The sequence below is a fragment of the Phaseolus vulgaris genome, chromosome 8, assembly GCF_000499845.2.
Source record: "Phaseolus vulgaris cultivar G19833 chromosome 8, P. vulgaris v2.0, whole genome shotgun sequence".
In the NCBI taxonomy this organism is placed as follows: Eukaryota; Viridiplantae; Streptophyta; class Magnoliopsida; order Fabales; family Fabaceae; genus Phaseolus; species Phaseolus vulgaris.
The window spans coordinates 45,861,951-45,872,329 of record NC_023752.2 but is presented as its reverse complement, the minus strand read 5'-3'; the positions used below and the strand labels follow the sequence as shown (position 1 = coordinate 45,872,329).

At 35.1% G+C, this 10,379-nt stretch overlaps 1 protein-coding gene across 1 annotated transcript; it reads right to left on the bottom strand.

The window, feature by feature from the left end:
* Positions 1 to 1,668: 1,668 nt before the first annotated feature.
* Positions 1,669 to 4,697, bottom strand: LOC137827043 (uncharacterized). Its single transcript, XM_068633245.1, has 3 exons — positions 4,598 to 4,697; positions 3,613 to 4,488; positions 1,669 to 2,496 (listed from the first exon to the last, which is right to left on the bottom strand). Exons 2-3 carry the CDS (start codon positions 4,415 to 4,417, stop codon positions 2,252 to 2,254), a joined length of 1,050 nt encoding a protein of 349 aa, XP_068489346.1. The 5' UTR covers positions 4,418 to 4,488; positions 4,598 to 4,697; the 3' UTR covers positions 1,669 to 2,251.
* Positions 4,698 to 10,379: the final 5,682 nt, after the last annotated feature.

The window sequence follows — 10,379 nt, the reverse complement described above, 5'->3', positions numbered from 1 at the left end:
GCACCCTAAGGTTGAGCCTCTAGCCCTCTATTTATCCTAGTTTTCTAGGGTTAGGTTGTTTATTGTGTCGCGCTAATGGGCTAAATGATAAAACATAAAGAGGCCCAATCTTTCTTTCTTTCTTTTTTTCTTTCATTCTGGGACCTTCTATCTTTATCTTTTTGGCTCAAATCATCTTTAATCCAAATCTCCAATCTTCCTTAGAAATCTGCAATTAACACCAAATTTGGGAATAAAATACTCTTATTCAAATAAAGATCATAAAAAATGTAAAAAGGTATAAATTCATAAATTAGGGATTATTTTATATGTAAATTAGCAATAAATCCTCATAAGTGCCTATATTTTAATATGAAATATTACTGAAATTAGACACTTATCACTATCTAGAGTGACTAACACTTAAAATCAATACAAGAATGAATAAGGAAAAGATTACAACTGAAACAATGTTGCAAGAACATAAACCAGTTGTTCTATTTGCTCCAAGACAGTACCAGCACCTTCATCCAGCACAAGGTTCTTCAAGAACAAGCTCACATGTATTTCACTTTTGAAAAACCTTTGCAAAACCTTTTCAATTCACTTTCTCACACACAAAATGTTGTATCTCTGTTAAAACTGTGATTGTTCAGCATACCTTTACGTGAGAAGGGCATTTTATTTTATAGAGAACAGTTTCCAACCACTTTAAAAAAATAGTTACAGAGCAATTAGCAAAACAACAGATTGATTCTGAAAAACAACAGGTTAAAAGATGATAAAGCTGTCAACTTAGCTTAACTGAAATAACAGACTGAGCTGTACCTTTGGTGCCCTAACAGAATTTCGAAAAGCCTTTAACAGAGAAGAAATAAACCGATTGCTTCTCAATAAAACAGATTTATTTTTGTACTGAATCAAACCATTTAAGAAAACGTTAAAAAGCTTTTCCAAAACTGTTTAACCACATCATGAGCTTGATCTTACTACCTTGATTTGGCATCTAGGATGGGTCATGCAGCAAAAGACAACCTTGAATACACACAACCCTAAAGGACGAGATCATATAAGACATATAGCAACCTACAAAGCAACCTAGCTAACATCTACATCAAACACACTAAGACTAGGTAGAGATGAGCTTCATCCATCTTCAACATCCCTTACCTTTATACGCCAAGGTCGAGAACAGCGAGTGAACCTCTCCCCTGCCTCTATACGCCAAGGTCAAGAATAGTATGGTTCCAAGTAAGACATTTCCCTTGCCTTTATACGTCAAGGTCGAGAACAGCGAGTGAAGCTCTCCCTTGCCTCTATACGCTAAGGTCAAGAATAATATGGTTCCAAGTAAGACATCTCCCTTGGCTTTATACTCCAAGGTCGAGAACAGCGAGTGAACCTCTCCCTTGCCTTTATACACCAAGGTCGAGAATAGTATGGTTCCAAGCAAGACATCTCACTTGGCCTTTATACACCAAGGTCGAGAACAGCGAGTGAACCTATCCTTTGCCTTCATACACCAAGGTCGAGAAGAGCAGGTTAAGAAGTTAAAGTTACTGGGAATGCCACGGTTGAGAAATGCAAGGGACACCAGGTACAGAAGCAAGTTAGCAAAAGATCGTGCTACTTAGGTAGAATTGATCATTGACGCGTTGTTAGTTGGCAGAATCGTTAAAACATGCAAGCTGGCAGAGGAGAGGCGCAATATCATGTTAAAAGAGAGAAGAAGATACTTATACATAGGAAAGTCAAATTGGAAAGAAAGATGTTCATACGATAAATGTACATGCAACACAAGTCAGATATTCATTAAGTTACAAAATACAACGGTAAAGAGAGTCACCACTGGTACTCAGCATCCACCAATTTCCCATCGACAATGGTCTTGGTCAGGCCAGAGAAAGGTCCATTCCCGGATACACGCAGGCAACCTGGGCCAGGGCATCCTTAAACCCCGCTCCTTAGGCATCGGCAGCGTCATTAGTAAGCTCATATTTGGTCTGCTGGAAAAGTTCATCCTTGCGGACCACTTCCTCCTTCAGCCTAGCCACTTCCTCCTCCAGCTTAGCTAATGCCTCCTTCGCTTGGGCCATCTCTTCATCCTTGCTGCCAAGCTCCTTCTTCAGACTGTCCATCTCAGTGCAAAGGTCGTTGTTCCTAGCATATATCCTCAAGGTCTCCTGAGATTTCTCAAACAAGAGCCTCTTGGTTTCTTGGTCAGCTTGGCGAAGCTCATCCACCTCCAGGACAAGCCCTCTCACTCGGCGTATTAGTTCAGTGGTTTGGAGGGCTTCTTGACTAGCCACCTCCTTGCCCTCCTTTTTAGATGTTCATTTTCTGCAATTATTTGAGAAATAACTTTCTCTCCAAGCTCCTTTGCCCTCCTTTTTAGATGTTCATGTTCTGCAATTATTTGAGAAATAGCTTTCTCTCCATGCAATCTTTGTGATGTACACCTAGCATCATCATCACCACCTAGGTCCATGTTCACCTTTTCCAATTTGAATTTTACCCCTGCAGGTACAGAAAAGACGTGTTAACATCTAACATTATCTTGTTAACATTATATACTTCAGACAAAATCTAGGAGAATAAAGAGTAGTAGATTCTGTAATACAATTAAAATTTTGGTTGTTGTCTCCGCATTTCTTGAAAAATCCAGCCTCGGGCTCTTCAAGTAATTAACAACGTATTCTTTTATCAAATTCAGATCAGATATATGTATTCTTGATTTATGGAGAAAACAAAATGAGATACCTTTGCCTGCTTCAAAGCTTGCTATTTCTTGTGTTCTTATTGAAAGAAAATATTATCAGGAGGAAAAAAAGAAAACATAAAAGAGATGATTTGCAGTTATCTAAGGGAACAAAATATAATAGAACATAAAGCAGAAGAAAATCTCAACCTTACAGCTTAAAGTTAGGACTCTCAAAGCTTACAGATGACCATGAGTCTACAAATCAAACCATGAGTTGAAGATCTAAGGAAGACAAAAGATGTGACATAAAATCAACCTTAGGCATCTTTGCACTGTAGACACCTTAGGCTGGAAACAGGGGTAATTTGGCGCTATAAAGCTCCATCTGTGTGGGGGTCCAATGAATGTCTGACCTACCATGTGGATCATTTGTAGGCTGTCATACCTTCCTTGCATTTGCAAGTAGACACCTTAGTCTATTCTTCAAAAGTAGTAAACTCATTGTGTAAACTTGGGCCATCAAACCTCAAACTTGTGGAGAACTTAACTATGACATTGTTACCTCAACAAGAAGATTGGATGATGTGAGGAGTGTATGTTCTTAAATTGCGTCTACTAATAGTTGCAAACTATTATGAGTTTTTGACTATTTTAATGTAATCCGGTTCAGTCATCAATTAATCCAATTGAGAAAGAATTGCTTCCTCACCACATCATTTCAATTACTATACTAAACATGTTACATGGTTCTCGCCAATATCCATTTCCTTCTCTCAATAAGTCGTCACAGTTCAAGATACTAAGAAATATGACCAAAGTGTATTAATCCATTCAGTTTGATCCAATTCAATATTTTAGAGGAAATTATATAAATGTAAATCTGTATTATAGATGTGAGAAATGCAAAGAGAACAAAATGTTCATTTCCATACCTAATGCGCCTACAGCTTCATCCTTGTTCCCTTTATTGGGAGACTGAGCAGTGCCGGCATCAACAGTGTAATGAGTATCTTCATTCCTTTGGAAAGAAACAGGTTCCCCAGTGTCATTTTCAAGCTCGTGGTCACCAACATCCTCTTCATCCTGGACAGCGAAAACATCTTCAAGATTAAGTTCGTTCTTCTCGTCTGTCAATTTACCATTTTCAGTCCTCAACCCTTCTATGACAGTCAAACTCTTCCTAACAGCTTCCTCCAATTCAATATTCTTCATGCTAAGGGAATCAAGAGCACTCTTGTCCCGAACCTTCTCCTCCTCCAACACACGGATCTTGGCACTTAGTTCAACCACAGATTTGCCTTCATCTAGAATTTTTTTCTTGAACTCCTTCAGCTCACAAATTTCACGTTCTAATGCAACGTTCTTTGTCCTTAACTCCTCAATAGTAATGTTTTCAACCAGGCCACTTTTCTTCACTACCTTCAATAACTGCTCATAATTCTCCTGGGCTCTCTTCCCCTTTTCACATTGCTCCTCTCTCATTTTCAGTCTTTCTTCGGCTTCAATACTATCGAGCCTCTCTTGCTCAATCTTCTTACGGAGTGATCCAATCTCTGCCCTATGTTTGGCTTCCCTGTTCACCAACTCTTCTTCAACTTTATCAAAATCCTTCATTTGAAACGCAACGCGCAGAACTGAAACAAGCTCAGAAATGCTCATTTCATCGTAGGTTTTTTTATTGGTGGTAGAAATGGATTTAGGCGATGACCCAGGTTCGGTTTCGGGTTGAAATGCCATGAGAAGTCCAAAAGACGCAGACGTTTTCTTAGGGGAAACGAGGAATGGAAGAAGCGGCTACTGGGTTAACTCTGGTGCAAGTAAACTTGGTATGAAGAAATCAAATTTGAGGTGCAGAATGAGAGTTTGTTTTGAGTATGAGAGAATGAAGGACGAAAGGAAGTGTGATTTGAAACGTACCTGTCTATGCGTTGTTGCTGCTGATTTTGATTAGAAGCAGAAAATCCGCGTTGCAGAGCAAAGGGTAAAGTAAGAAGATGAAGTGAAAAAAAGTGGAAGCGGGAACGACGTATTGAAGTAGTTGAGTATACCTTACAAAATTAAATATTAATTAAATATTTCTTATTATTTTTATAATTTAAAAAAACATGATTAACATTGTCGTATTTTTAATACAACATTAAAACATATGATTAAAATTATTTGATGCAAAAGAGACTTTGAAATTTAACATGTTTTTTACTAAATTTATATTAATTAAGTATTTAACAAGAAAAAAAAATATACCTATTATGATGTGTATCAAATATATAGTATATATAGTTTGAAAAAAGAAATTCTTCAATGTATACAAATATTACATTTTCATGGAAAACATAAAACCTCAAACAATTTACATAGACGAATTATTGTGAAGGTAGATTTGTGCAATGAATAGAAATTTGGAAAACATTTTATTTGTCTTTTCAGTGATGAAATATAGGTTTTTCAGTCTGGATATATGTTTAACAAGGTTAATCTGAATATATGTATTATGTGATTATTTATATTTTTTAACCCCGCTTTACAAAATATTATTTTGTAGTGAAAATATTAACAAGTTAGTTTTAAAGATATTTTTCATATGAAAGTTTCAATCTCATTTATCATATTTAAATATTTTATTAGTAGTATTTTGTGTGTAAAAATGTTATAAAACTGTTTTATACAGTTTTACGCTACATGCATTAGTACCCAATAAATATATATATATATATATATATTAAAAATTGTAACATCTCACAAACTAATATTAAATATTATAATATATATAAACATGGTAATATTTATCTTATATTTTAAAGTTTTTTCCAAAACTAAATTTATATATATATATATATATATATTACATTCTCTTTAGCTTATCTCTATTAAATCTTCACATTGTTTACTCTCGTGTAACACACAATTATCACAGTGAAAAATATATAATATATAAGCACACAATAAAGCTATGAAATAAAAACGCATTCACTCATAGGATAAATTCCTATGCCTACTAGATTTTTTTTTTCATACCACAAAACTCTTACCATATAATTATATTGTTCTATACCAGTCAAATAGAATCAAGAAATCTCATATAAAATATTAAAATAAATACACAATTTAAACATCTCAACATAGTAATCTCTATAAAAAATAACTATGTTTATTATACCGACCAGTCCTCGAACATCGCTGACTACTAGTAATGGTGGGTCGCGTAAGTTGGGTCCCACAAGCGGCATGGGTCAATGTCTCGCAAGCGACGCGAGCCAGGGTGCCAAAGAGTAGTCAGACGTCGATCACCAGGATGTGTTGATGTGTCCTCGACAACAGAGTGAGGGCGATGTGACATCGGGCATCGGTGATTCAAACAGCAGAGCTGGGCCACGAGAGGTGGATCCCAGAAAACAAACCAGTTATCAGTAAAATCATCCAAAGAGAAGGGTGGAGTCCTAGGTCACAGAGAGCTCATGCGTTTGGTGTGAATAGCGCATTCAGGCGTGACACAAGTAAAGAGTTGCTGGAAGCGCTGAGGCCCATTAGGGTTACGCTCCAGGGGTGGGTTGCATGCATTGCACGTGAACAGCTAGGGCACCCCCAGGACGGATGGCCCCAAAGATTAGGTGCATGAGTTGGTACCCAGGTGGCCATTCTGTCAGAGGTTGCACTCCAGTAAGGGAGCCTTACGCGCTAGATTGCCCTAAGATTGGGTGATAGCGGCGCTAAGACATACCCTCAGAAACTCTAAATGCGGGTAGTGGAAACAGCGGAAACCCTAGACTATATAAATGGTAGTAAGAAACCTCACAAGGTACGCAAGTTTTACGCAGTCTTTACACGGCTCTTGAGAAGAGAGTTGAGATACACATTCTGTTTCTTTTCCCCAGTATTGACTTGAGCGTTGGAGTGCAAACGGCCTCTAGGGTGCCCTTTTGTCTTTGCAGGTTCAGGGTGTTTGATCGAGAGAAAGCACGAACGAAGGCAGAGAGAATTGCGCGTGTGATCTTCGTTAGAAGTACAAAGGCAATCGAGTCAACCGGCAGGAACATTTATAATATATCACATAAACACTATACTATATATATGTTCTCGTCGTCGGTGGAATCCAATCCCAAGCTCTGGCTTCGTCTATCTCTATGGGAATCTTGCTCCTTTCTCTGTGTTAGAATGCGGGTCCGTTGATACATATGAGGTCCTACCTGTTGATTGCACTCCGACGATCAAGTCAGTATAGGGGCTTATAGAAACAAGAAGTAACTAGTTTCAGTTTTAGAAACAACATACCTTTACCTGGGATCTCAAGTCCCTTTTATAGCCTACCTCTTGTAGCAGCTTTCCCTCATGAGAGTCTTATCTCAACTAAAAGCCTACGCATTAGGAAGATATTCTGTTTAGGGCACACTCTTTTAGTGTCGCAGCTGAACATAATTTTTCCTTCACTAGAGTGCATCAAATATTAACAAAATAACCACTAGGGTACCAACTAATGTACCAGCATCAGGGGTCCAATTTGTTTCACGTAGACGACCTCGGTGGGGCACTACGTACCATACATGCAACCTAACTCATTGTGTCCTAGCACACATGGGCTTAGGTGAGGAGAAAAACTTTTGCTGGTATTAGACCCATACACACTAAACGCACCCCTAGGTCCATTACCACCCCTTGCTGACCGTCTGGGCCTTACGCACAAGGGGTTACATTAAGTATATAACGAGAAGTGAACACGCATCTCGAGCCCAAACCCATTGCCTATTTTCCTAGCCCAATAACTGAGCTGACCTGTCTAAGGAAGATGTTGAGCTCCGACCAGCGAGCACTAAGCTCTGAGCGCTATATATATATATATATAACCTTCTTATTTATTGTATTTGATACAAACCAAGACAACAAGAAGATGACCAAGGATGCACACTATGAAAGGTCATCTCAACATTCAAGTGAAGACCTCACTAGAGGGAGAAATGGACAAAGACTAGAGCATCTCAAGTTCTTCTTGCTGGTCTTCTTAAGAATAAAACAAGTTGTACATAATTTGGGCTCACTTTGGGGGTCCAAATAGCAAATATAGGCTAGAATAATGTGCCTTTAGCATAATAGGGGGTGTAGTTATCATTTTAGCTTATTCATAGCCTTTTGGGAAGACATTTTGACCTAGTTTCTAGAAGGACAAGCCTAGGATGCGGGTTTGACTTAGTCAAACCTTAAGGCTGCCTATTTTTTCCCTTTTCCCATCCTACCCTTTTAGCTTGTTCTCCAAGGCTCCTTCACCTATAAATAAGAGGCCTACCTAGTCTATTTTTCAAGTTGAAATTAATAGAAGAAAAGTTACTTTGCACAATTTGTGTGAGGTGTTAGTGAGGTTTGAATTACTCTTAGCATTTAGGTCTTATCTTGTGTGTAATTGAGAGCTCTCAAGTGGCGGCTAGTATCACTTATCTTAGAGGTCAACCACACTCCAAGTGGCGTGTTCCACTTCTCAAATCCATCACATAAGTTTTCTCCTTCCTTCATCTTTTCTTCCATTGTCATTCCATTTTTACTCTTTGTTTTTATGTTCTTGTTTTGTTTCCTTGTTTCCATTCAACAATTCTATTTGGCTTTCCTTTTCATGTTCTTTAATTCCACACAATGTTTACCTTATAATTGTATTTTTCTTTTACTCTTGTGAAGTGAACCTTCACACTTACTTAACCACTTGGTTAAGTTCGTGTCCAGTGGGGATCTTATTAGAGTTCTCACCATATTCTTGCTAAAAATCTCAATCTAAGTGAAGTGTCACAAAAAATGAACAATTCTAAAATCAACTCACATCATTATTAAAGTAATATACATTTCAAAATCAAAGAAGTTTATTTTTTTCTTATTAAAATGAAAATTGTCTCAAAAAATAACTACATTTTCCATTTAAATTTTGTTTGAGCAAAAATATTCGAAAAACAACTTTACAAAATTTCAAACAAAAATTACTTTAGAGAAAATTGCTCGAAAGCAACTTCACTGATCTTCAAAAAAATTTCACTTAAAAAAAATTCCAACTTTTTCTAAAATAAACAACTATAACACTTAATTTTTGTACACACTAAATATGTTTAAAATATACATTTCCATCTAATAATTTTACTCAAATCTGATATATCAAAACTTATCTATATTAAAAATCATTGTTATATTTAATAAACATATATCTCAAATAATTTTAAACTTAAATTCAAACCAACCAATTTTATCAACAACTTTGATAACTATATCAAACACAAACAATTCACTACATAAATCATTATTTTTGCATAACCTTTACAATATCAAAATCATAATTAATAAAACTTTTATATTTTTACATTTTCAAAACATGTAAATTCAATCATTTTCATAAAAAAAGGCATTTTACGAAATAGAAACAATTCAAATCTTCTACCTTAAGGCACTACCATAAATAAAACCAACTTCTCTTAACTTTTTTAACATTTTAAATCAAGTCTAAGCGTCAAAGTCCACTACTCTTATAGAAATGTTATACTTGTACATAAATCACTTCTATCAACACTCAAAACATTGTTAAACTAATGGAGATTCATCTTTGCTTGAAAAACAACACAAAGCCCTATGCCTAGGCATTCAATTTCCCACAACTAACTTAAAAGATAAGGTAGCAGAGAAACTTACTTAAAAACAACTTCAGATCAAACATGAATTTTGAATAAAAAATAATTATGTAAAAAATAAAACTTCATTTTGAATTTACTCAAAATGAGAACAAAGTAAAAAAAAGATAAATAATAATCAATTTTGTTAATGTAAAATAACTTATAATAATAATAAAAATTAACATTATGGTATTATCTAAGGTAGACTAAAATCTAAGAAAAAATTAATAATTATTTTAAAAACTACTGGGGATAATTTTTGTGAAATGAAATTCAAATAATTAGTTTTTTTATTTATAATTTTTTAACTTAAATAATAAATATTAAAATTTAATTTAATTTAAATCACTTTTACTCTAAACAAATTAACTGGTTTCTTTTAAAAAAAAATATAAATGGAAACCAAATGGTAACATACAATATATATTTTCTTTAGTAGAATTTACATACAAGATAAAGATTTTCAAGATTTATCATTATACACATGTTTATCTATTCTTATATTTAAGGCTGTAATATAAGATTTGAGTGTATAATATACTGTAATGCAGAAGAAGAAAAAAGTTAAAAAAGAAATGTTTGTCTGATGCAAAGTGATTAAGATGAGTAATGAAATCAATTCTCAATAAGAAAGAAGTTATTAGATAATAAAAAGTTGTGACAGAACTATGTATGATGTGGAAATAAGTTGAGAGTGTGATGAAGTAAGCAATAGAGTGTTCAAAGCTTTAAGTTGTAGGTAGTGGTGAGTGATAGGAATCCACATCAATCATGTTTCCTTTTTTTACTACCAACTCAAAGGATTCACTTATATTAAGACTCAACACTGGGTTGTAAGAATCTTATAGGGTAGATAATTTGTGTTGATATATTTTATTATGTATTTTATTTGAGGATTAGTATGATGATTTGTAGAATTTGAATTACATTAGGTATTGAACAAATTGATATTAATATTTTTTTCTTAAGAGTTGAAATATCTTTTAAAGTGTACTGTATCTTAATTTCACGTCACCTTCTACCTGAACCGACAACAATAAAATAAAAAAAGAATTAGAAACTGTGTT